Genomic DNA, 26,808 nt, shown 5'->3' with positions numbered 1-26,808 from the left:
TTTATTTATTTATTTATTTATTTATTTATTTATTTATTTATTTATTTATTTATTTATTTATTTATTTATTTATTTATTTATTTATTTATTTATTTATTTATTTATTTATCTATTCATTCATCTATTTATTCATCTATTTATTTATTCATTCATTTATTCATCTATCTATTCATTTATTCATTTATTCATCTATCTATATCATTCATTCATATACTAAATACCTATTCCTATCTATAAATAGACTTTTGAACCACTCAATGCAAAATAATAGCCTGTAGGTTTCTAGCCATGTAACCAGCCATATAACCGGCCATATACATCTATATCTACATCTACATCATTCCATCAGCATCTCCAAACTATAGCATCTCCAAACTATAACATCTCCAAACTATAACATCTCCAAATACATCATTCCACATTCCATCAGCATCTCCAAACCCTAGCATCTCCAAACTATAACATCTCCAAACTATAACATCTCCAAATACATCATTCCACATTCCATCAGCATCTCCAAACCCTAGCATCTCCAAACTATAACATCTCCAAACTATAACATCTCCAAATACATCATTCCACATTCCATCAGCATCTCCAAACCCTAGCATCTCCAAACTATAACATCTCCAAATACATCATTCCACATTCCATCAGCATCTCCAAACCCTAGCATCTCCAAACTATAGCATCTCCAAACTATAGCATCTCCAAACTATAGCAGCTCTACTCATATTCAATGGTATCCATAGAAACATACCCCGTAACCATCCAGATCTGAGATTCTCCAACTGCGCTATACACTGCGCTATACACTGCGCTATACACTGCGCTATACACTGCATCGCATCGCACTACACTGCCTGCATGGGACACTCTACTCCACACCTACAAATTTCCCACACTACACATCCAGTGATTAGATGACCAAGTCAACAATCGATAAACAAACATATTATTCTAATTCTGATGGATTTTCCATTGACCCTACACCCAAACCATAATACCATACCATACCAACGCTATGCTATTCAAAAACACCCATTCCCCCCTCTCCAAACCTCCTTCTTCCCACTATCTCTACACAACATTGAAGATTTCTAATCCCATCCACCCCCCTCCTCCAATCCAACCCCCGCCTCAAGGCCAACCAAAAACATTCAACACACCCGCAACATTCCACCTAATCCCCACCAACACAACCGTCAAAGTAATCAAATCCGCCACTCCAAGCACCGCACCCGCCATCATGAATTTCGGGCTAAAGATGCGATACAACATAAGATGTCTTCTCAACCAACCTGCCCACATGGTAGTAGCCAATGCCATGACTGCATAGTAGAGGATATGCCATGCCAAAGCAGCGGTGGCTGTTTTCAAGAGCCCCTTCTTCTTTGGCTGTTGTTTCCAGAAGACGATGAGGGGAACTGCGGTTGCGGCAAGGATTTGAGGACCGAATGAATTGAGAGCGACGAGTAATGGAGACCAAGGGTAGCGGATAGTGTGGAGAGGAATAAAAGCGGATTCCCATTGGATGGAAGAGAGAGTCGCTTGGTGACCAGTTTTGAAGAAGTGGAAGGAACCGAGGATGGCGAGCATGATTGATCCAATGGGAGAATTGGTTAAGGAGTTGAGATCGAGGAATTCTACTAGAGAAAGAATTTGGAGAGACATGAGAGAAAGAGCACCGAATCCCACAGGCTTCTGAACCATGAGTACTGCTAGAAGCACATTGGTAACAAGAAGGAAGTATCGAGCACCATGACTATTACCATAGCCGAGAATCATAACCCGAGTACCTTGTTGCTTGGGGGCTCCAGCAGGTAAAAGATCACCGATCGAAACGGTACCAATAGCAATACAAGGTGGTGCAAGATAGAACGCCACAGACCCAGCACCCACAACCATGGCAAGAACTGTCTGAGCAATTGGTACTCGAATAGCTTTCAAGGCACCTTCGTAAAAGTCCGGGAACCAATTTCCATCATCAGCGGCATCTAAAGTCCAGAAGATAGCAATGAGAAAGAGCCCGAATCTAAAAGCTCCATCAATCCAGACTGGCGCAAACCCTTCATACGAGAGACTAGTTGCATAGTAAGCTTTGATGAATGCAGGTAAGGAGATTGCGAAAAAGAATGGAATGAGTAATTGCCAAGGAGCAGAAGTTGACGATGTGGCAGAGGCATAGTAAGTAGATCTACAGTAAGGCATCTGTTCTTCTCTGCACAACTTAGAGTACGAAGCAACCCAAGCAAGACCCATAAACACAAGAGAGTGATACACTCCCAAAGTGCGACTGCGTACTTCCGATTGTCTAAGCGAAGAAACAACACCAGCTACTCCGAAAGTTGTAATGAAAAACAACAAGATGGAGTCTTCCCAGATAGTATAGGAATTCGATGCAAAGCCAATGGACTGACTAATTGTAAAGACAGTTGCCATCCAACCCCAGAATGTTTTGGGGAAGGGATTACCAATATTCATCAATGACAGGAGAGCACCAATGAGTCCACCAATGACAGCACCATCTAGACTCAGCTCAATAACTTGTCCCTCGATGACATCTTCCAAAATGGTAGCTTTCATTGTCCAGAGAGCCAATCCTACGGCAGCACCAACAGCAGAGGCCAGAGAAATCGACAAAAGCAAGTTTGGATTAATTTCCTCATCTCCAATATCTCTCTCACCCTTTGCATAAGCTTCGAGTTCCAATTTGGCTTGAGCTTCGTCAAGATCTGCTGATTCAGGTTCATTGCCATCACTAGCATTACCATTGGCATACAATACCAAAGCTAATACGCTAGCAGCAAGAATGCAAATACCCAAAATCATACTAGGAACATCGAATCGCGCCCAGAGATCCCGACAAATTCGTAAAGTCTCTGTCTGATAGGCAGAAAATGCATGATAAACTTCAGTAGACTTTTGAGTTGATTTGGAACCCTGGATTCTTTCAGCTGACAACCAAAGAGCAGATGGAGAACCATCAATTGTGCTCTCATCGATACCTCTGGCGTCAAAGTAAGCAGCTTGATATCTCTTGATTCCAGCAGCTGTCATTCTAGCCACATTTGCCAAATTTTCCCAGGCATTACCTTTCTTGCCTGCAAAAGCTTCTTCGATAGGCTTTCCGAGGTTATTAAAAGGAATTGGCAACCCCAGAAGCAGTGCAAGTGTAGGCACCAAGTCGATTTGATTGACTGGTCGTGTCTTTGCGTTTTGTGGAGGTGATGCAAAGGCTGGATCTGTGCGACCGAATATTCCTTTCTTAGAATACATCCACAATGCAGCTTCAACTTCATCGTCGCTCTCTCCACCATGATCACCTTTACCATCCATGCCATGGTCGCCCATGATGACCAATAAAGTATCATCATCAAGCTTCTCCACGAGTCCTCGGATCATAATATCCATTTGCTGTAACTTGCTCGTCATAGCCGGATGATTTGGTCCATATCTGTGGCCCGCATGGTCCACACCCAAGTAGTGGGCAAACATAACGTCCCATTCAGCTTTCTTCTCTTTCGCGAGTAATGGCATAATATGTTCTGTAACCCCATTATCAACCGTGTGCAAATCCCAAACATTGAGAGAATCATATGCACGACTGATGTTCGGTTCAAAGTATCCAGGAAACAGCGCGGTCCATGTATCATCACCCAGATGTACAATTTTCTTGCCAGCATCCTTCAATTGACCCAAAAGATTATCCTCTTCAATAGCGGTACCTGCAAAGTTCGAACCCGCATCCACAAATGTAGGGAGTGTTCCAGTTGTAAGCCCCTTTAATCTTTGCAATGTAGTTGTAGGTGGATCCGCGATAAAAGGCAATAAGAAAGCCTTGTTTGGTTCTCTGCGCGCAGTTTCGTACAAGAATGGTAATGCATTGTGAAAGGCCTGTGAATCGTCACCCGCGAACGGTACCGTGAAATCGTAGCGTAACGCATCCACAATTACTACCACGGCCCTGTCGAATGTCTTGGGATGCCAACATCCTCCCTCCGGTGTACCGGCTCCTTTATAATCAACAGTTCTCGCAATTGGGGGCTCGGCGCAGGTAGATGATTCTTCCAAAACCAGTCGTGTGAGTAAGAAACCCTTTGTGAAGTAATAGATTCCCACGGCATGCATAACTCTATTCATTAAATATATTAGCACAATGCCCCTCCACAGCCCGCCTTATAGGAAACTTACGCCAGCCAAGCCCACCATCCTCCAACTGCCCACCACTCCCTTCTCCATTTATCTCTCTTTGCCTCGTTCAACTCATCCTTCTTATCCTTCTTCCTGGGTACTTTGGGTACTTTAGGTTGTATTATGTTCCCATCCTTATCCAGCTTCTTTCCCTCTCTAAGTGCCTGTTCCTGAGCTTCCTTGCGCGCTTTCGCTCTCGCATATTGTGCTGCGAGCGAATCATAGGCACCAGGTGCTGGCTTTGGATCTACAGTCTTCACCATTTTTGTTTGAGCTCGCAGCTCTTTGGTTCGCCCTTATTAAAATGATAAGATCTTGATTGGGATGGACACTCCCAGAAGATTTTAAGTTCTTCAATTATCAAATATAAAGATATATTCCTAGATAAAATATTATGAAGCCATCAATTGAAAACCTATGTTTGTGTAGAAAAGAAAAATATTATTGAGGACAAATCATTCAATTAAAAGTAGAGTAATGATGAATGATGTGCATAAAGCTTCAAGATGAGCTATTTTTTTTCGAAATGGTTCTCGGCTGCCGATTCGTTAGAGCTACTTCTAGCTCGGGAAATCCCCATACTTTCTCAAATCTACCTATGGGAAGCTTGTAAACCATTATGGCATATCTGTATCTAGGTGTTGACAAAACGGTATTTGTCTTCAATGCGGAGACAGATCTCGTTAATTGGAAAGATCAATTGGATCCATCAAGTGTCTATCATGCGAGAATGTCGAAGCAATGATCACATATTCTCCAAAAAGTCAGAATGTATCACTAAAAGACCAGATAGAAATTCAAGATTATATCGCTAACAGATTCCCATGCCCCTTAAACTACAAGTGATGCTCTAAAAGCATTTGATCATTCTTCATCATGCCCCTTCCTTGTCCGTTCATTCTTCATACCCATATACCATCATGTTCCGCATTTTCTAAGCTTACACCTCTTATCAATCTATGCCAAGACCTTCGCACATGATAGATTCTCTTAAAGAGCGAGGTTATAGGAGTACTCGTCCTCAATGTTTTGCGAGATCCAAAGGACCACCGAACTAAGTGATGTTAGCCTTCTACTCCTTATCATCCCGCCACGGAACCCTTGCTTCCAACCAGACTAAAATGTAGAACTTACCTCAACATAACCCCAGCGTTCGCTCCTACGTTTGCAACACCCATTCCCAAAGTAGGCCATTGTGCACCAGGCACCACATACTTCAAAACCAACACGGTAATACCTCCAGCCAAACCTCCAGCCAAACTTGCAAACCCTAAGAACAGAACTACTCTTGCTTTCCAAGCGACACCACTTCCACTGTAAGAGAAAGAGTCCGCGGAGAGTCGGGACTTTTCGATTGAGTTGATAATGAGCATCCCGAGAGAAGAGAAGATGAGTGGGAGCCAATCGATAAATGTGATATGAATTGGGGGGTCAGACCCATTGAGGGCCGACTTGGACCAAAGAGCCGCATCGAGAAGGATGAAGAATGAGAGAGAGAACTGTTTGTAGATGTATTAGTAGAGGCATTTGAAACACAGATCAATCGCAGATTATCGAGCTTTCCGTAGAATCGCAATAACAAACACCAAGGATGAGATTGCAAGGCCATCATACCAGAGCTCCCGCAGCATAAACACCAGCACCCTTCGCCGTGGCGCTATTCATCCATTCCGGCTTTCTGAATTTCCAAAGACGTTCTTCCGACATTATCACTTTGCGATTCCGATTATCTGCTCCTTGACCGTCGCTTTCTTGATTTTCGCTCCGCCTTCTCTAAATTTATCCTTTGGCGCTCAATTCAGTAATTACTTCTTGTCGAACAATATGTCTCGACTGAGGGCGCAACTCGTTTCAAATTTGTAGATGGATATAGTTGTTGGTGTTGCGATATGATTAGCTAGGTAGCTGTTTGAATCACAATCAAGCTTGCGCAATGATAGCTTCAGCCAAGCCCGCTACCGCCGCGCGCTTACATTAATAAGAGTGTGAGTGTGAGCATCACGTGCCACGTTAGAGGTATGCTTGGATTGGGGTTGTCGTTCTCGTTTTATGTATATTGGGTATTTATGCTGAGACAATGATTATGAGATATTGTGGCGAATCCAAAGTTCACTTGAGTCTCAAATTCTGATTCCTGAATATGATTGCTACTTAGGAAAAGTATCTACAGGAAGGTTTGAGTTGAATATTCCTTAAAGATAGACGAGTCCAATTCAACTCAATACCCAATGCTGGCTATCAAAAGATAAAGGCTAAATAACCGCATTGCATATTAAGGACATATATTCCTTTCCTACAGCTTTGAAACCTTCGATTGTGAAAATGTCTTCTCCATCCAATAAATCGATTTTCGCCATGAAACAACGGTGACATCAAAAGCCATCACCACATGACTTATCCCACCAGCCTCATCAGCCCTCTCCAACTTCCCCTCCAAACAATTCGCCATGTGCCTTCTGGCGCCTTGATGAGTGTATTTCCTAACGATCAGTACAATCCCCAGCCAGAACCAATCATCCCGTGTAACCCCACGGTCGTTTCGGCGGTCGACTCGCCAAGCTTTTTAAGGAGCTAGAGGAATGATTGATCGCGACTAGATTATTGGATGAGATGATGATATCAAATGCCTGATTGTGCTTGTTCCGTTGCACGGGGAGCGCAAGATGCAGGTTTATAGGAAGCTAATGTATGGTTGTAAGATTTGAAACGAAGCCACGCGAGGTTAATTTTGACCTGGGATGAAATTGACTTTGAAAGATACATAACGAGATGAATACTTTGTAAATCTTTGCAGCGTGCGGCGAGGGATAGTGAGGACCAAGGCTTGAGAATATGTGTACGTGTGATGCTACGCCGCCAACAGTTGGTAGGAATATGTATTTTCGTCGTACATTCTCAGCCCTGAAGAAGTCTTCTTTCCCTTTTCTTGTTTGGCAGGCAATGCATGGTATGACTAGAAGTTAAGGTTAATATTGATCAACGGTTTTGTGATCCCTCGAATTCTTGATTTCGATGACGGGTAAATATCTGAATGCTGATATACCATTCGCCAAGCACATGTCGGTACTCTGTCGAGTCTGTACAATATTCAGACGGTGATGAGATTTATAAGATTGATATGTTAAGGTTACCCCTCTGATAATGATAATCCTGGTTCACTTATTATATCGTAGACTTCCCCTTTTCCTTTTCCGGAGATGTCATGCAACTTGATGCAAGTGGGAAAGAATGAATTAGCGGTGGAGACTCAAAGGGAAACCCCCCCATATCTATTGATACTCAAGGATTTAGGGGGTTCAGGGAGTGATGCAAGCGAAATTTGATGGAAAGATGAAATGGACATCTAGAATCGATTCTGGGGGGGGGGATTGGGGCAGAGTGAGGGTAAGACTGTTGGACCAATGTGGATGTGAAGGATTTCCTGGTATGAGATGTAATTGATTGGTATTTACCCAAATATATATATCCTCAGCAGCACTCGATTCGTTTGCATGTATGTGTTAAACTCGTGGCGAAGCGTTGCATATGATATGAATCAAAAGTTCAATTATAGAATACCGAATACCAGATATAGGCTAGCTGACTGTATTTTGACTTGAAGGTATCATCCATCCGAGTTCATGTTGGGTTTCCGTCTATTTTGATGGAACGATTCAGACATCAGATCCAATGCGATGAAGCCAATCTCATAAGAGTAGTAATCTGCAGTTATCATATTGTATCATGACTTGATGCATATGGGATATCGCCAATATCGTTATCTTGATCTACTGCGAATCTCAGATAGCGAATACCTATTGTCTATAGACTGTATGCACTCTTTTCTTTTTTGCCTTTGATCCCGTCGTCGTCATCGAACAAAGTGTTGTATGGACGGCAGGAAGGTCGTTCAAGTTCTTTCTATAATCATCCCCTTTTGACTCGATTTGAAACGATAACAAACAAGATTGGATTATAAAACGATAATAAATATCTAATTATTTTACTTCTCCATATATAGTATTTAATACATTTATACCCCAAACATGCATGAAATAAGCCACTATTCAAACAAATGATTCACCACGGCCGAGTGCTCCGGCTTTGTATATATTAGATAGTTACTTGAATATTCAATATAAATGTTGAATGGATGATAATCATGAGATAAAAAGGAGGACATTACAACATTACAACATTACAACATTACAAGATTTCTTCTAGTTCTTCTAGTTCTTCGACTCTTCTTCTAGATCCCCTCGATAGTTCTTCTAGTCCTCCTTAATTCTTGATGCCAACCTAGGTACACCTATCTAGACATACACACATATACATACATATATACGTACATACATCCACACATACATCCACACATACATATACACATACATATCAGTACCAATAAACACCTCGTCACCACCTCTCCTCTCCTTTTTTCTCTCTCTCTCTCTCTCCCATCCATCTCCAATCTCCTTCTTCACTTATCGCGCTCGCTCACTATCGGCATTTTCTCCCAAGGGTCCCACCCAAATTTCGGCTAGTCAGCTCTCTTGACGTTGGGATTGGATGACTGATTGATGGGATTGATTGATAAACTCACTTACCACTTATTACAATTTACCACTCACCACCCAGACCAGGAGACCAGGACAGGAGACAAGGAGGACCAAGGAGGACCAAGGAGGACCAAGGGCGGGTTTCAGGGAAGGAAGTAGTAAAGTGACCATACACCAAATTCAGGGCAAAGATTTTAGGTGCAGATGGTAGTGTACGTACTAGGTAAGAAGGGTAATAAGTGCAATAAGTGAAATAAGTGAAATAAGTGAAATAAGTTGCAATAAAAGTAATCAAATCAAACCGCGATTTAAATCTTTTTCACGACTTTACTACTTACTCACTTACCATTCACCACTCACCACCACTCACTCAATCACCCAGTCTTCCAATCTTCCAATCTTCCAGTCTCCCAGTCTTTTAATCTTCCAACCTCTCTTCCTCCCTCCCTACCTATCAATTCAATTCAAGTCAACTCCAACGTCAACTCCATCTCCATCTCCATCTCCATCTCCTTAATAATCCCAAATCTCCAGCATCGTCTCTCCTCGCTCCTCTCTTCATACGGCGCATACCCTCTCAAGATCAACAACAAACAAATCAAAACAAATAACCACCTCCCTACCTACACACGTCAGATATCTTTGGGAAATTCCTCATCAACAGCTATCAAAACTGTGACAGTTTCATGTAATCATCGAAATAAGTATTTACAACAATACTTGAATAATCGCCAGTCATGGCAGGAAAGTAAGTCATCATTCAAAATTCCCCTTTTTGTCTTGATCCTCTGTTATCAAGGTTATCTATCACCTCCAATTCGATTTCCTTCAATTAATTCTGCAAATGATGCTAACTTCGATCCCTTTAGCCCATTGGGCTCTGCCTTTAAATCTTTCTGGCATACTATGACCAGTTATGATCGTCGTATGTTGATACCAAAACTCCCCGCGAAACTTTAATCTCTCTTCTAACCAAAATTATCAAATCAACAGACTCGTCGTATGATTCTCCATATAGAACTGGCGGACATGTTCCCCTCGCACAAAGTCGACACGAACCTTTAACATCAGTTGCAACAACAGCTTCAGAATCACGCGCAGATTTGAATTCCCCCTATTTTGAAGATTCAGGTCGACAATCTACATCGGCACTCAATGGCAATGCTTACCCAAGTTCACCTTTTGCTCCTCCTGCTAGTCCAGGTCCACAATCTCCATATTCGCCAGGAATGAGATCATCTACACTTCAGCGACAATCTACGCAAGAAAATTTTGAGAATGTCACACCAGGAGAAATTCAATTGCAAGCTTTCCAAGAGGGGCTTCCTCCACCACCACCAGTTGGACACTCGTGGAAGAGAATCGATAGATGGGCCGAGGACAATTACGAAGAATTATTCGATCAACTCTGCGAGGGATGCACAAACAATGATTTGAATGAATTAGAGCATCAATTGGACTGTTCCCTTCCAATGGAAGTTCGAGAATCGATGCAACTTCACGATGGACAAGAACGTGGTGGTCTACCTACGGGAATTATCTTTGGCTCCATGTTGCTTGACTGTGAGGAAATTGTACAAGAGTGGGAAAATTGGAAAAAGGTCAACCAGGAATATCTTACAGAATCTTCTTCTTATAGACCTTCAATTCCACCCAAGGCATTAGGTGGTAGCTCATCTTCGTCGTCGAAGCAACCTGCAAATGCACAAAATCCCTACTGGAGACAAGATTTATTGGCCCGCCAGGATTCTCAACCTCCTAATGCCATTCAAAAGGTTTACGCTCATCCCGCTTGGATCCCACTCGTTCGAGATTGGGGCGGAAACAACTTGGCAGTTGATTTGGCACCAGGACCAGCTGGTAAATGGGGTCAAGTTATTCTATTTGGTCGGGACTACGATTGCAAATATGTCGTCGCACGATCGTGGTCTGCTTTCTTGGCTACTGTCGCAGATGATCTCAGCAGTGGCAAATGGTTTGTGGATGAAGAAACCAATGAGCTAAAATTGAAGGAATTCAAGTCTGGAAAAGTTGAACCTGGTTACTTTGATATTTTAAGATGGAGAATGGATCAGAAGTATGGTCGCAAGAATGTGCGAAGAAGATCGGCGCCACCCGTCAATGGCAATGGAGGATCTCCGTCTGGATCTCCTTACGCCAGCCCAGCTGCCGAAATTGGTGAGCCACGCGGACGTTCTATGCAACGTTTCTCAGGAGCCTCACCAATTCCAAGTCCAAATCGTCCTGGTTATGGAAAATCTAGTCCTTTAGCTCAAGTTGCTGAAGAAGGTTCCGGATCAGGAATGAAGGTCAGCACCATAGATATTCCCTCTACGAAACTTGTCGATGTTCAAACCCCAAGACCAAGTGAGGAAAACAAATCTTCGGACCGACCATTTATAGAATCCGATTCGCCTAACGAGAACAAAGAAAATGAAAAGGCCGGTGAAAAAGTTACAGGGTTGGGATTAGTATCAGGAACTTCTGAGAAGGAAACCCATGCTGATGATGAATCTGCGATGAAGACAATTGAAATCTAATGCCAATGCCAACATACTATTGAGTTTGTTAGTTGCATTTCGGGGATTCTTTCGCATTGCATGAGGCGTTTGGGCGTGCGTTGGTATGAAGATTCAGAGATTCATAATAAGAAATTTGAGATGTTCTTTTTTTTTTCACTTTTTTTTTTCAATCTTGTCTTAATGGCATGATATGTATGGCTGCGTGGAAATGTAATGTTCCGTGAGCTAATTTGTTCCTTTATGAATATACAGTTTGAGGAAGGGTTTGTGGGAGAGAGAGAAAAGGGGTAGTTAGAGCGTATATTTGTGGATGTGTGTATGTGGAGCGAAAATTCATATGCGATTGCGATGAGTACTGGAGGGTAGAAAGTTGGGGGTGTAGGTAGGGGGTAAGAGTAGGTAGGAGATGGATGTATGTGGATGGAGTAGGGATGGAGTAGGGATGAATAACAATTACTTACTTAACTTACTTGCTCGCTTCCATGTTATTGAATGTTTGAAATGTTTTTGGATTGTTTTTGATTTTTTTTTGATTGTTTTTGATCATAAAAGGATGATTTTTGTTTGTGTATATATGTGTGTGTGTTTGTGCTGGGGGGAAGTGGATGTCTGTATAGGTATGTGTATGTATGGCATGGGCTTGATAGTGTAGATTCATTCCTGGAATCTGCTTGAAGGGAAAGGGTAGTGTGGTGGTGATGAGGAGGAATAGAGAGGAGGAATAGAGAGGAGGAATAGAGAGGAGGAATAGAGAGGGAAGGGGGGTGGGAAATGGGAAGAGATAGGGGAGGGGGGGGATGGAGGGGTGGAAAGGGGTGGGAAGGGGTGAGAAAGGGTGGGAAAGGAGGGTCGGAAATGGGGAGAGATGGAGGGGATGGAGAGATAGGGGGGAAGAGAGAGTGTGTGTATGTATATTTGTGAGGAGGGGGGAGAGAGGGAGAGGGAGAGGGAGGGATTGGGTAAATGCGGAAACGGGGGAACGGGGAAATGGGGTGTTGAAAGATAAAAAAATAAAATGATGAAAAGATGAGACGAGGAATAGGAAGCCTGGGACTTGGGACTTGGGACTTGGAATTTGAGAAATGGCCCGCGAGATAAGAGGAGAAATTGGAAAGAAGATGGTGATTGACAAAGAAGCTTTTGGATTCTGAGTTTAGAATGAAGGGACTGGGCCGAGTACAAGTACTGAATTGCAGTATTATGAGGTTTAAGTTTTGAATTGGGAGCTAACACTCTGGAAGACAGTCGTGTAGAGGAATGGAATTACTCGAGTAGTTGATAAGATGTAAAGGGGAAGGAGGGCGTTGTAAAGAGGTGCATGAAGGTGAATAGATTTTGATTATAGATTTGTTGATACATGTCCTTTGATATGAGGTAAGGTGTAGAGAGATATGAAATGAGAAATGGGAAGGGAATCAATGACTTCGGAGTGGTCGTCTCACTACCAGCAACCATTATATCTCCACTGGTAATCTCTATTTCGATAAATGTGAAGTCGCGATTATGAGCACAAACATCGGAGAACTATGTTATGAGATCTGAATATTTCTGGTCTTTTGATGGTCTCGGATTCAAACGTTCGTGGTGAGAGTCATCATGGGATTTATTGTAGGCAAAGCGTTTTTGGCAAACGACCTTAAGCGATCGAAATATAGATTCAAGTAATTCTCAACGAAGAACAGTAGCTAATTACCTGAAGAAAGGAAGCAAGTTCAAGTCTTTGCTTGCCATGTTCCATGAGTAAAGGGCAGACGAAGCTGCGAGAATACCAAACCAATGCGCTTGTGAACAGTTTCTCGATCTTATTCAGTAACGTAACTCGTGAGATTCGCATGACTGATTGCGTACATGTCTTGAGTGGGCTGTTAGGAGGGCGTTCTTAGATTCGTCAACTTCAAAGACTTGAGTTGAGGTTGAATACTAGGTATGTATGACCAGTGAGTTCTGAGCACTTGTCTGATGGTATCAAGTTGTAACTTTACATAATGATGCTGATTGGAACAGTAGAGCGCCCCGAGTTCTCATGGTACGAGTAACTGTTATTATATGCAAAGTAGACTTCCACATCAGACTCGAGCAGCTCTTCAAGACTGGCCCAAGGAAATATGTCGAGATGATTTCACACATATGTGTTTATAGAGCAACTTCACAGGTACCCAAATAAGAGATCGTACGCAGGGAAGTCATGAAAATCAAACGTGTAGGTAGTAATAGATGCTTGATCTATCAACCATACGATACTCTCAAAGCTGCGCTGCAGTTGTATGGCTGGAATTCAAGATTGTTAAGAAAGCTGTTATTGGTGGAAGGAAATGTATGACTAAGCAAGCCATCATTCTCCCACCGCCAAAATTCTGCCTATGCCCTGCCAAAAAAAAGTCTCGATTGGAAGCATCTCGAAGTTAGTAGACATAAATAGACAAATTTAATAGTCATCTCATACAAAAGAGAAGAAAACCTTTTCGATACGTTTTTACTCAAAATTACAACCTTCTCTTGACCTCATCTACACTATTTTGAGAAACAAATATTTTCCTGTTCAATATACTATAACCCTTTTCGGCGCAAAGCAATCTCACCTGCCGATTCTCGATTTTTCGATCATACGAATTTACACAACATTCAGTTCTCGAAAGAATATAGAAATCTGCCATCATGGCCATGCCACCAGCAATGAACGAACTCCTCAAATGGAGTGTAGAGAACTCTACTGCCACCGCCGCCGATCCTAGCGCACCCCCTCCACAAACCAGAGCCCTCCCAGCGGATGCCATGAATGTGCTATTTGGTGGTCCCAGTGACGCCGACCTCATGAAGGCTTCCATATGGGCCGTTCAATCTACCGACCCCGAAGTCACCATTGAAGATAAAGTTATTGCATTTGATAACTTCGAACAACTTATTGAGAACCTCGATAATGCCAACAACATCGAGGTACTCGAATTATGGAAACCTTTATTGGAGTTTTTGGGACATGAGGAAAAAGAAATCAGGAAAATGGCTGCTTGGTGCATAGGAACAGCAGTGCAGAATAATGAGAAGAGTCAGAAGTCTATGTTAAAGGAAGGAGGTGTGCCACTTTTGGTCAAGATGTGTGTCAATGAGAAGGAGGAGAAGGACGTTAGGAGAAAGGCCGTTTATGCTTTGAGTAGTGCGATCAGAAATTTCCAGGAGGGAATGGATGCTGCGACTGAGGAGCTGGGCAAATTGGGAAGAAGTAGTGAGAAGATTGATGCGGCAGATATGGATGCCTGTGATGTCTTGATTGGGGGATTGAGGGAGGAGGCTGCAAATGCAGCATGAGTGAGGATGAGATATCAAGGAGGTTAAAACGATTGAGGGATACGAGTTATAGCGAGAGCTACTACGTCACATGGATGAACCGGGATGGAGTTTTGGAGTTTGGTAGATTAGACATTTGGGAATGACACTGGGACATTGATATTGATATCCTGCCAATCTTGTTAAGGGGGGAGGGAAGTTTCAACAGGACTTTCTGAATAAGATTGCCACCTCACTGAGGACTTATGATAGAGAATGCATGAAAGTTACATCTACAATTAAACACATAAAGCTTTATTTGAAATAAGTCTTAAAGCTTACTAGGTAGCTAATCAACAATACACGTTGAATCCCCAATATAAAACGAATTCATGCATAAATGCAAGTTGGTTGATACCAGCAGACAAGTAATCATCTGAAGCTTTACCCCACCAAGCCCCTCAATTATTGCATGATTCTCACATGTCGCTCACCGTATTGAACAAGTGTTTCCAACCGTCAAATGGCTTTTTGTCTTTGACTCTCGGACCAGCAATGCAATTTCTTGGTTCGACACCAATGGGAAGTTGCCTCTCGCCGTTTTTATTTCAGGGGGCGGATGCTGTCTTGCTTCGGACTTTCGTATAGCTACGTATACGTAGGGAATGGAAAGCGATTACGAAGGACGATGAAGTTAGGTAGCTGGATATTGATCAAGATGTAGTAGAGATTTGGATACATTTGGGTAGATGTGGAAAGTAGACTTTGCTCGTTCTACCAGTACATAGAGCAGATATACGTATGTCAAGACAGCGTTACGGGAGATATCTTGAGATGCCTGCTTGGCAATCGAGTGTAAGACTCGTTCGCTGATGGTATGGTAAGGAACTTGAAGCTATCAACCAATGATGGAAGAGATATTGTATCTGACTGAACATCTAACGCGCGTCTGATGGTGGTACATGAGACTTGAGTGTAGATGTAGTTGTCATCGTAGACCTAGGCAATCTCATGTAACATTGTAGCCTCATCATTTCCAAGAACGGGAATGAGAGGTTATATGTTCGGAGGGTTGGTACGATATACATCTAGGTAGGTAGAGTCGGTGTGACCTTGAATGACCCTGCTTGCATGGGGGTTGAGTCAACTTGGTTGGAACAGGAAAAGGGGGAAAGGGGGAAGATTAAGAAGCTTCCTACGAAGTACCCAGTCCAGTCAGTATTGGATACTTTGGCTGAATGTGAATGCTCCTGAGGAACAACGAATGGATGAACAGAACACGAATGGATGAACAGAACACGAATGGATGAACAGAACACGAATGGATGAACAGAACACGAATGGATGAATAGAACACGAATAGAGAAACGAATAACTTGGAAAGCAAAGAAGTTGTTGTCCAATGTCCCTATCCCATCGACACCGACTTCTTCCCATTCACAGCCACCTGGATTTTTCTCACACCTGTTACCTATCCTACCTATCTTATGGGCATAAATAATTCGGAATAGTTACATGCTGCTTTTAATTGTGAATCTACATCGCATCTTGTCGTTCCCCTCTCTGGCCAGCATTTGAAGCTATTTATATATATTCCATGAATGCCCAGGTAGATCCGTTCATGACCAATTTACCATTTCTTTCCTCTCTCTCCTGATACCAAAATTCACTCCCACCGAGTCTCACACATACCTCCATCCCCTCCTTCCCCTTTCTGCCTATCAAATCCTTCTTCAGCATTCTATTTTAAAGCGGCGAATACCGAATAAGATCGCTTCGCCTCCTGCAGTTGCGGCCCACATTCAAACTTCGTGACATCGTCCTTTCCCATTTACTACGACCACGATCACCAATTCTTTTGACAAAACAACAACACACCTTCTTCTCTTTCAACCATCTTCTTTTTTATCAACCACGAATTAACAACTTCGTGAATCTTACTTTAATACAAAACTCCATCATTCTCGAGATCTTAATTATCACGAGAAGTAACTCACCGCCATATTCCACGCCTCTTTTATTTGACTTGACGTCTTAATTTATCAACCATGGAAGGTAAGCTTCATTCCGACATGTATATCGCATGTACACCCTTTGCGCAGCTATCTAGATTATCATGAGCATCTACTAACACCATCTCTCAATCAACAGAAGAAGTCGCAGCCCTCGTCATTGACAATGGGTAAGCTCCCATCATCCAACAAAATGGTCGTGAGCCTCGAAAGACAGAGGGGTAGCTCTCGGAAGGAATCAACAACCGACCGAGAAACCCCAAATCTTCTACAACGGCGAAGACTCTATAAGTAAGAAGAATGAGACTGATAGGTTCTGTAGTTCTGGAATGTGTAAGGCCGGTTTCGCCGGTGACGATGCTCCAAGAGCTGTTTTCCGTAAGTAGATGATCATCCTTGCAGGCAACTGCTGCAACCCACCACCTTGATTTCTATCAAAATCAGTCATCGACAACTATCTTGATGATATTGAAACATCTCTAACATGCAATATAGCTTCCATTGTCGGTCGTCCCCGTCATCATGGGTAAGAATTCCATTTCCACGACACCCCGCCATTTCCCCCCACAACTCGTGTCACCCGAACAGGAACTGATAGGGGATATTATAGTATTATGATTGGTATGGGTCAAAAGGACTCATATGTTGGAGATGAAGCGCAATCCAAGCGTGGTATTCTCACCCTTAGATACCCAATTGAGCACGGTGTTGTCACCAACTGGGATGATATGGAGAAGATCTGGCATCACACTTTCTACAACGAACTTCGTGTAGCACCAGAGGAGCACCCAGTTTTGCTCACTGAGGCCCCAATCAACCCAAAGTCCAACAGAGAAAAGATGACACAAATTGTCTTTGAGACCTTCAACGCCCCTGCATTCTACGTCTCTATTCAAGCCGTCCTCTCCCTTTACGCTTCCGGTCGTACCACCGGTATCGTTCTCGATTCCGGTGATGGAGTCACTCACGTTGTTCCAATTTACGAGGGTTTCTCCCTTCCTCACGCCATTGCTCGTGTTGATATGGCTGGTCGTGATTTGACTGATTACCTCATGAAGATCTTGGCTGAGCGTGGTTACACTTTCTCCACCACTGCCGAGCGTGAAATTGTCCGTGATATCAAGGAGAAGCTCTGTTATGTTGCCCTTGATTTCGAGCAAGAAATTCAAACCGCCAGTCAATCCTCCAGCTTGGAGAAGTCATACGAACTTCCTGATGGACAAGTTATTACCATCGGTAACGAGCGTTTCCGTGCTCCAGAAGCTTTGTTCCAACCATCTGTCTTGGGTCTTGAGAGCGGTGGTATCCACGTTACTACCTTCAACTCCATCATGAAGTGTGATGTTGATGTTCGTAAGGATTTGTATGGTAACATTGTTATGGTAAGATTTTCCATCTGCGAAATTTACAGGAGGTTATGCTAACATTTTCTCACAGTCTGGTGGAACTACTATGTACCCAGGTATCTCCGATCGTATGCAAAAGGAAATCACTGCTCTTGCACCATCATCGATGAAGGTCAAGATCATTGCACCACCCGAGAGAAAATACTCCGTCTGGATCGGTGGTTCTATTTTGGCATCTTTGTCCACTTTCCAACAGATGTGGATCTCAAAGCAAGAGTACGACGAGTCTGGACCTTCCATTGTCCACCGCAAGTGTTTCTAAGGTATGCAATTATCCCTGGTTCCCATGATGATGGGCCTACGCTAATCACCAATATCACAGCGTATCACGGTCGATTTGTGTTTACATCACGAACTTCACGAATTTGATCCAAAAGAAGATTCGAACAAAACAACAAATCCCAGTGTTTTGTTTCGCCGCGAAGTGTTGTTCCGAAAAGTTCTGGTAGCGATTGAGCGACTGGGTGGACTCTTTCGAAGTAACGGATGGGCTTTGATCTAGCTGACTGTTTGCTTGGGGGAGGAATTCGAAATGTCGTATCAATCATACAAAGCTTTTTTTCTTACTTTTTAGTGGTGCCAACTTCTTCATGTGTTTTTGAGCTGCACCATTTTTTTGTTCTTCATTCATAGCGCGAGAAAGTTTCTTCTCTAGAGAATCAAATTAAAAGGTAGTACACTGATTTATAATTGAGTTCACTCAGGCTTCAAGAGAATGTGACTTTACGCGTGTGATGGTATGATATTGTGTGTACTGGAATGTGCATGATCCATGCTACAATAAAATGTGCCTATCCTTGTGATAATTCAAAATGGATAATTCGTCCCTTATCTCAATCAATTACTTGCCTTGCTCTGCATCGCCCAAGATTCCTTAGCTGCACCTCGCAGCGCGAGTACTACTTCGCTAATGCATTCCTTTCCCCATCGTTCATATCCGAACGACACGACTTCACTTCCATGATTTGTACAAACATTACTGTCATTCATTCTCGGATCACCTTGTGTGTCCTATAACTTACATTCTTCGTAACCATTCTTTCGCTCTCCAATCTCAAAGCCATCTGTTGTCTTCTTGTAATGGCCATGGGATCTGGTACGAGTTTAGGCTTGGGCAGAAGCTTCGACCATGGCATATTCGTCTCGCAATCCTCTTCGTATTCTGTTATGATGGTCCTGTCTGCGTATTGGTTAATATCTGCGTAGTATTGGTCAATCGGTGACGATGGGGAGTATAGTGGTTCTAGAGAAGATGGTGACTGTGGAGGGGGCGTTGAGCGAGGTCTTGGCCGCGCAGGGCTAAGTTGAAAGGTGAGGTAGAGGATTGTGGATGGGGAGGTGAGAGAATACATCCACATATATCCATCGAGGGATGGAATGATAGCGGCTCTGGGAGGCAAGACACGGAAAGATTTTGAGGATGGTCTGAGGTTCAATAATGCAGGATCGACGGAGATTTCGAGGGCGAGGGTGGAAATTTGGGAGATGAGCCAGCCATAGAAGGGCTCGGTGCGTGAAAGATCTTCGGAAATTCGGTTGCTGATTGGGAGAAAGAGTGTATCAAGACGGCGGTGGATATAGAAAGGTTTGTTGCGGAGTGTTTGGACAATATATTCGTCGAGGCAGATGAGACGACTTTCTTGGGTCGTGAAGAAAAGGGCTGGAGGTGGTCTGCGACGGGGATATTGCGCTTTTTGTTCATCTAGAGGGAGAGTGTGTTAGTTGATTGTAAGTGTGCATATTTGACAAGTGAAACTGTTGAGCACACCATTGGGGAAATCTAAGGAGGGTTCTAAGACGCGAGGGAGGATGGCTAGATGCCATATTTTGTAGCGCAGTTCTGTGGGAATCCTGGGGAATAGATGGAATTGGGTGAGTGTAGGTGAGGATGGGTCATCATGATCTCCTTGTTGAATATCACTGCTTGAATACAATCGTGGGAGTAATTTGTGCATTTTTGAGGCTTATTTTACTGTGTTGTTATTCTAAAGAGATGTGGCGTGATTGTTGTCGTCGTATAGAATTTGGAATATATATCAAATATAACTTGATGCTCACACTCGCTTATTTACTAATGCCACGAGGTGTCTTGAAGCTGCGGCCGAGCTTCAGCGTAATCCGTGTCTCGAAACCCAATTAATCTCCAAGCTTCCATAATTCATAGCACATCTGCGAATGGCATGAAACAAATCGGAAAAGTAATGCGATTTCAATAATATAGGATATGTCAGGAAGAGGATATGGTGGTCTCGGGGGGGACCCTTACATGAACGGCAATTCTACTGGATATGCGAATGGGAATGGATATGGAAATGGCAGCTGGAATGGGAATGCAAATACAAATGCAAGTGCCTATCCGGGACAAATAACTGAAGATGGAGACTATGATCCCTATAGCTCCGGCATTGATCGATATGCCACTCCACCCCCTATACCAGAAGGGCTGCGAACACCATCACCTTCCATGCCTCGAACACCTCGATCGAGAGGTCTTTCACGACCGAGAGAACCAGCTGGCAGACCAAAGTTAGAGGAAACCAATGCGGAGAAACAAATTGGGGAAGTGCTAGAACACATTAAGACGGAATGGCCTGCGTTGTGTCAGAATGAATGTGTGCCAGTACAGTTGGCATTGCAGCTTCTAGACACGAGTTCAGTTGGCAAGGCTCATGAATATGCGCAGTTTCAACAATCGATGCAATATTTACAAGACTCTTTGAAGAACATCGTGCATGAACATCATCAGGGATTCAATAGTTCGATTGGTACTTTTCATAAGATTCAAACGAGTATTCAGACGTCGCAGAAGAGGGTACGAACATTGAAAGATTCGCTCGCACAATCGAAAGCTAATCTCTCGACTACCGATCCCGAATTGAGGAAATTGGGTGCGGCTTCGACGACTTATGATGAATTGTTACATACGCTCTCGGAGGTGGAGGAGTTACGGCTGGTTCCGGATCAATTAGAAGCACGGATTTCAGAGAAGCGATTCTTGACTGCGGTAGATGTTCTACAGGATGCGTTAAGGAGAATTCGATCGCCTGAGTTGGATGATATTGGAGCTCTGAGTGAGTTGAGGACTTATCTCGCGAATCAGGAAACGGCCTTGACGGATATATTGATTGAGGAACTTCATGATCATTTGTATCTGAAGTCGCCTTACTGCCAGGAGAGATGGCAGATGCTGGCCAAGACTCAAGGTGGTGTTGCGAAGGAGAAGTTCGAGAGTTCAATGACAGTGAGACCATTTTTTGAGGTTCTTGACACGATGGATTTGGCAGAGCCGATGGTAGAAGATGCGTCCAGAAATCCAGAAGCGGATACGTTCTACTATGTGGAATTGTTGACAGAAGCATTGAATAAGCTGGGGCGTTTGGATATTGCCGTGAATACTATCAAACAGAGACTTCCTGTCGAGCTATTTGGTATCGTCAATGAGACTAATAGCGAAGTCGATCAAAAACATCCAAGCTCTTTACGTGGTGGACTCGCATCTACACAAGGAAACCAAACGTTCTCTAGTCGAGAAAATACGATTCGTACCGACGTCATTTATGATCTATTGTGGACGTTATACGCAAAGTTCGAGGCTATTGCTGAGGGTCATCGTGTATTTCATGATGTGGTAAAAGCTATCACAAAAAGAGAAGGCATGAGGAACTCAGTCATACTTCTTGGTGGTTTCAGGGAACTATGGAATCTATATCAGAACGAAATTCGCTCCTTGTTGCATAATTATGTCACTACAGATGCGGATGTCTATCAATTCGATTCTCCCAGACCTGGTGCATCAAAATCGTCCAAGTTAGAGAAGCTTTTCAGGTTTTCGGATGCGGATGCTAAGTCTGTCTCTATGACGACTGAATATGACGATCTAGAGAACATCATCAGAGCTGCCGTACCTGGTCTTATGTCGAGCTCGAGGAAATCAGGTGCCGATAGTAAGAAAGCGAAATCTTTCTTGGAGAATTCCGTTGGCAGAAATGGAACGAAACGTTTGACTGGTTCCGCTTTCGATGCTAAAACGGGTGGTATGGGAACTCACAAGTCATTGGTAGAGCCAAGTGTGTTCAACATGAGCCTGTTGTTGCCTCCTACTTTGAGCTTCTTACAGAGATTAAAGGCCATTGTTCCACCTGGTTCGGACTTGGTCACAAGTACTTTGACGTCGTTCTTGGATAACTTTCTCGTCAATGTCTTTCTACCTCAACTTGACGAAACTCTAGGCAAGCTTAGTGATTCAGTATTTGAGGAGACGGATGCATTCCAACAAGATGCACAGTGGGCAAGAGTTGCCAGGCGACCTGTTTTCAAAGGTACAGCTGCTTTCTTTACATTAATTACAGCTTTCTGCAGGATGTTGGACACAATTCCACATGATCAAGCATTGAGTCAACTTATCATCACGCAAATGATGAGATATTATGATAGATGTTACGACTGGTTCAAATCGCTCGTATCTCGAGTTCGAGATTCCGAAGGGTCGACACTGAAGCTGTCTGCACTGCTTGCCAGTGAATCTGGTGATATCCACGATACCATGCAGAAAATATGGACCAGTGAAGAAGTCGATTATCAGTTACTAGACAAGGAAACTGGTCTTTTGATTCTACAGACAAATGAGAATCCTCTTGAGGCGGATGATCTTATCTCGGATCGAGAAACCATCTCGTCTCTTTGCGTTTTATACACCAGTATGAAGTGGTTAGCTATCAAAATTGGTCAGCTAAGACATATCACGAGGAATGATGCAGATTCATCTCGTACACCATCAATGCAGAAACCACCGCATAGACGTTGGACTTTACTAAATGATCCCACGAGAGCACAAGATGAACAGGTCGTGGTTTATCTTCCTATGACGCAAGAAACTGTTGTGTAAGTCTTTTTCCCTTTCATGGTTTGATCTATGGCTAACGTGATATACAGCGCATTCGATTCAATTGTCTCCTCATTCCAAGAACTAGCCGCTACTGTACTCCTAACCCTGCACATGGAAACACGCATTCAAATCCTCCACTCCCTAGCACGCGTTCTCTCGCCCTCCTCGGGATCAAACATTTACCCATATATTCTTTCTCAACCTGTCTCAGAGCCTGACCCAACTATCCTTTCTCTTAACGCAGATTTAGTGGCGTATGATGAGACGATAGTGAAGTTCTTGAGGGAGAAAGAAATCAACTTTGTGAGAAAGGGACTGGGATTGTTGATTGATACATTCATGGTCGATAACGCGCCGAAAATCCAAAGAATCAATAAAGAAGGAGGGAAAAGGATGAGACTAAACGTACTAGTGCTGCAGCAAAACTTGAAGGGTGTAGAAGATGGCGTGGGCTTGATTAGGAGCGGAAGATATTGGGGATTGTTTGAAGAGGGACCTGATGGGATTGTGGGCTGGGCGAAAGAGAAGGGTGGTGCAAATGCTGGCAATACGAATGGAGATGGGGAGGGTGAGGATCAGGGGGTTAAGTTTACTTATGATGAGCTGAAGGGGTTGGTTGAGTTGTGCTTTAGTGAACAGTTGGGAAGTAACGAGAGAGGAATCACGACAGTAGCTAAGAGGGGAATGGGAGAGTGTATGTTGCAGTTGAGTGAGCATATGTGGCAGAGCTAAGTGGGGCTGGAAATTAAGGAAGAGAGTAGAGGGGAGAGGAGAGGAGGAAGAAGGACACAAAGGTGGAATAAATTAAGCTTACATCACACTCCTTGGGATAGGGTAATGAATAAATGGGGGGACGGATGGATTGGTTGATATGCATTTGGCGTGGAGTTCTAGGAGTGATGGATGGATTTGACAAGATGTATGGGGATTGTCAGGCAGTTGAGGAAATGTATGGTATAGTCTTATGACTTTGGTGTCGTTGATCGCTAGATGATGGTTTATAGTTGATGGTGGTAATTGGGAAAATCATCGAAATCAAATCTAGACGTCTGCTATGAGTTCATTGAGTGCACATCAATCTACGTATCAAGAGATTCGATTCCTTTGGCTGAAATAGATGAGAACCTTGTAGATCTAAGATTGAGTGCTTGTAATTGTGATTGTAATTATGATGGTGATGGCGATGGTGATTGTATATCACTTTTGAGAATGGAATGACATGTTGATTTATATAGGTACCTTGGTACAAGAGGGACTGCAGAGTCACCGTTGAGCTTTTGATCAATGGAAGAAACAGCTTTTGGTGAACACTATCGATTCCCGGCGAGGTGTGGAACATGGATTGCTACGAAGTCTTTGGCTAAGGTCCTAATTTCACTATTGACAGAATATACTAGTTTCTATTAAAAGTACTGATTTGTTATATCAATCAGATAGTATATGAAATATAACATGACTTTAGTTCAATAATTACCTAGTATAATCACGAACTCCTGGAGAATAAAGTCGGAGAGGAAAGAAGTCACGTGATATTATCATTCTCCCCTCGCATACAACTTTTCATCGGTGTTAATTCGAGTTGTAAAATTGAAAATGTATTGACAAATTTTGATGTATATTCATACTTGTTAAATATTTGGTCTAATGTTTATGTATTAAATAATTTGAACGTATCTTGAAAGAATTTGCGAGATCACGATTTATCAAGTACAACTAAGGTTAAGGTTAGGAAACTAATAAAATTTCCAGTACCGTACTACGAGTACTTTTCAAGGTTATCCTTCCCTACCCCGCCTCCCGCCCCCACCACATCCCAAAGCTCAACTCAAAAAAGTTCTCACCCTTTCCCGCTGATCACCGCATCACGAGCTTTTTTCCCACTGGTATCTTTCCGCTCCGCCTGGGGATTTTGTATCGCACATTTCTTTTATCCATTCCTGTCTCATCTCGGAGAGTTAGGGGGTTCATAGAAGTATACGCATACATACATACATACATACATACATACATACATTTGTAGCTCCTGAAGACGAGCATGGCGCCCTCACCCCTCCAACAGAGAAGAACGCATAATACGTTACTTTTTCAGAAACTGCTGAATTTGAGAGATGGAGCGAGTCCGCTTACGCTGGTGCTGGATTCGTTGGAGCAGAGTGGGAGGTTGGTTGTGAGGGAGTTTTGGAGGAGAGCTTTGGTGAGTTTTTGGGGAGGGGGTTTTTCTTTTCTTTTGGGGATGGGGGTTGATTGAGGACGGAGGGAGGGGATGGGAAGAACTTGGACTTGGAGGATTGTATAGGGAGAATGAGGCTGGGATGATGAGGAGTGAAATGAGGGGAATAGGATGATGGATGTTGTACGAGTAGTTCTCGTATCGTGTGGAAAATTTGTGCTGGATCAATGATCACGTGGATGAACGAGTCGTCATGTTTCCTGATAGATTGTTTGGGGATTTTGTTTTCTGGTACGTCTTTCAGCTATACTGACCGAAATATACAGATACCAAAATCAAAAGTCATCTTCATATCATTTTCCACTCTCCAGAAACGTCTACCTTTTACTCCAGATGTTTTTGTCTCGGCTCATAGTAAACCACTTGCTCAACTTCGTCGAGAAATCGTGGCGCATTTACCTTCGCCTACAACTCCCCCTTCTGCTTCTCAACAAAGTATGTTCTTCTTCTCTCCTGGAATGGTTAATATGTGAATCAATCAGCTGACCTCATCCAGAAATCCTCCTCATAATCGATAATCTCCATCCCCTCACAGCTCATCCAGAGCACCTCTCCCCTTTCCTCTCTTCCCTAATTATCCACCCCACAATCTCTCTCCTCTGCACACACCACCTCGATATTCCTCTCCCCTCCTCAGCAACAAACCCCTACATCCCCACTCCCCTCACAACTCTCCTCTTCCTCGCCACTGCCATCATCACCCCCCAAAACTTCACCCACGAATTAGCACGCAAACGAGCGCGCGACAAGTCAGCACGCGAACCTGAATTCGGCACCGCAGAAGGAAAAGAAGGTGTACTTATGGGTTTTGGCAATAATGCCAGTATGACCAGCGATGCGAAAAATGGGGAAATCGTCCTAATCCTCGAACTGCGCCGGAAATCCGGGAGAGGAACTCGCGAAACTTTCATCTACACACCGCCCTCACATCATACCACATCTCCCACGACGAAAGATATAGGAAGCATTCAACTTCTCGATGAACATCCCGCATTCGCGGTCCCGGATATTTCGGATGCTGCGATGGGGAAGGAGGAGGAGGAGGGAATAGAGGGCGATGTAACATTTTCGCTGGGGTTGACGGAGAAACAGAAGAGGGATAGGGAGAATGTTGTACTACCGTATTTCGATGCGCAGAAAGAGGGAGGTATTGGGAGTGGTGGAAAGATTCTCTATGAGATGGGGGCGGAGGATAGAGAAGATTTTGATGATGAGGAGGATGAGATTTAGGGGGGTAGGGAAGCGGGTTTGATTTCCCACTTATTTGGAAGGACATTTTGATGATGATGTTATGTCTCGAATAGAATGGATTTTTGAGATTGAGTTTTTTTTGGGGGGGGGGGGGGGGAGGGGGGTAGGATGATAGATTAGGAGTTTGTATTTTATCTTTCTTGGGGATCTGTGTAGGTAGGCACCTAGGTAGCTAGTGTATGAAGGGGAACCAGCAACTCCTGGATTGATTCATCAATGAACGAAACTCGATATAACCAATAAAATCAAATCAAACACCTTTTTTTATGTATTTTTTTTTTAAAAAAAACCCCCAGATTCAAAATCTTTTGTGAAGAATTATGTACTAGGTAGGTACCTACCTACATATCACGTTTCATTAATTGATGGATGGATGGAGACTCGAATAATATATGTATGTATGTATGTAATCCTATAAGGTAGGTTACTTGTCACTTCACTTTGTAAAATTTACTATGTGGATGTGGAAGGGGAATGAATGTGTTTTATTTTTTGGGGGGGGGAGGGGGATT

General features: G+C 43.2%; 8 protein-coding genes across 8 annotated transcripts; 5 read left to right on the top strand and 3 right to left on the bottom strand.

Annotated features, from left to right (window-relative positions):
* Positions 1–1,140: 1,140 nt before the first annotated feature.
* On the bottom strand, positions 1,141–4,457 carry EAE98_006366 (uncharacterized protein; the record flags this gene model as incomplete). The annotated part of the gene is made up of 2 exons (XM_038953989.1): positions 1,141–4,135; positions 4,195–4,457. 2 exons carry the CDS (start codon positions 4,455–4,457, stop codon positions 1,141–1,143), a joined length of 3,258 nt encoding a protein of 1,085 aa, XP_038809779.1.
* Positions 4,458–4,966: 509 nt separating this feature from the next.
* On the bottom strand, positions 4,967–6,134 carry EAE98_006365 (uncharacterized protein). The gene is made up of 3 exons (XM_038953988.1): positions 5,809–6,134; positions 5,329–5,693; positions 4,967–5,248 (listed from the first exon to the last, which is right to left on the bottom strand). The coding sequence occupies exons 1-3, from the start codon at positions 5,899–5,901 to the stop codon at positions 5,185–5,187; spliced, it is 522 nt and encodes a 173-aa protein (XP_038809778.1). The 5' UTR covers positions 5,902–6,134; the 3' UTR covers positions 4,967–5,184.
* A 2,831-nt stretch (positions 6,135–8,965) lies between these two features.
* Positions 8,966–11,813, top strand: EAE98_006364 (uncharacterized protein). The gene is made up of 3 exons (XM_038953987.1): positions 8,966–9,477; positions 9,599–9,654; positions 9,723–11,813. The coding sequence occupies exons 1-3, from the start codon at positions 9,467–9,469 to the stop codon at positions 11,267–11,269; spliced, it is 1,614 nt and encodes a 537-aa protein (XP_038809777.1). The 5' UTR covers positions 8,966–9,466; the 3' UTR covers positions 11,270–11,813.
* Positions 11,814–13,906: 2,093 nt separating this feature from the next.
* On the top strand, positions 13,907–14,554 carry EAE98_006363 (uncharacterized protein; the record flags this gene model as incomplete). Its single annotated transcript, XM_038953986.1, has 1 exon — positions 13,907–14,554. One exon carries the CDS (start codon positions 13,907–13,909, stop codon positions 14,552–14,554), a length of 648 nt encoding a protein of 215 aa, XP_038809776.1.
* Positions 14,555–16,560: 2,006 nt separating this feature from the next.
* On the top strand, positions 16,561–18,192 carry EAE98_006362 (uncharacterized protein; the record flags this gene model as incomplete). Its single annotated transcript, XM_038953985.1, has 6 exons — positions 16,561–16,567; positions 16,664–16,694; positions 16,742–16,902; positions 17,020–17,050; positions 17,135–17,906; positions 17,962–18,192. The coding sequence occupies 6 exons, from the start codon at positions 16,561–16,563 to the stop codon at positions 18,190–18,192; spliced, it is 1,233 nt and encodes a 410-aa protein (XP_038809775.1).
* Positions 18,193–18,650: 458 nt separating this feature from the next.
* On the bottom strand, positions 18,651–19,955 carry EAE98_006361 (uncharacterized protein). Its single transcript, XM_038953984.1, has 2 exons — positions 19,699–19,955; positions 18,651–19,632 (listed from the first exon to the last, which is right to left on the bottom strand). Exons 1-2 carry the CDS (start codon positions 19,883–19,885, stop codon positions 18,917–18,919), a joined length of 903 nt encoding a protein of 300 aa, XP_038809774.1. The 5' UTR covers positions 19,886–19,955; the 3' UTR covers positions 18,651–18,916.
* Positions 19,956–20,154: 199 nt separating this feature from the next.
* On the top strand, positions 20,155–23,547 carry EAE98_006360 (uncharacterized protein; the record flags this gene model as incomplete). The annotated part of the gene is made up of 2 exons (XM_038953983.1): positions 20,155–22,811; positions 22,863–23,547. The coding sequence occupies 2 exons, from the start codon at positions 20,155–20,157 to the stop codon at positions 23,545–23,547; spliced, it is 3,342 nt and encodes a 1,113-aa protein (XP_038809773.1).
* A 1,303-nt stretch (positions 23,548–24,850) lies between these two features.
* On the top strand, positions 24,851–26,275 carry EAE98_006359 (uncharacterized protein; the record flags this gene model as incomplete). The annotated part of the gene is made up of 3 exons (XM_038953982.1): positions 24,851–25,009; positions 25,312–25,480; positions 25,542–26,275. 3 exons carry the CDS (start codon positions 24,851–24,853, stop codon positions 26,273–26,275), a joined length of 1,062 nt encoding a protein of 353 aa, XP_038809772.1.
* Between the last annotated feature and the right edge of the window lie 533 nt (positions 26,276–26,808).

The sequence above is a fragment of the Botrytis deweyae genome, assembly GCF_014898535.1.
Source record: "Botrytis deweyae strain B1 chromosome Unknown BDEW_013, whole genome shotgun sequence".
Taxonomy (NCBI): domain Eukaryota; kingdom Fungi; phylum Ascomycota; class Leotiomycetes; order Helotiales; family Sclerotiniaceae; genus Botrytis; species Botrytis deweyae.
This window is presented reverse-complemented; position numbering and strand designations above follow the sequence as displayed.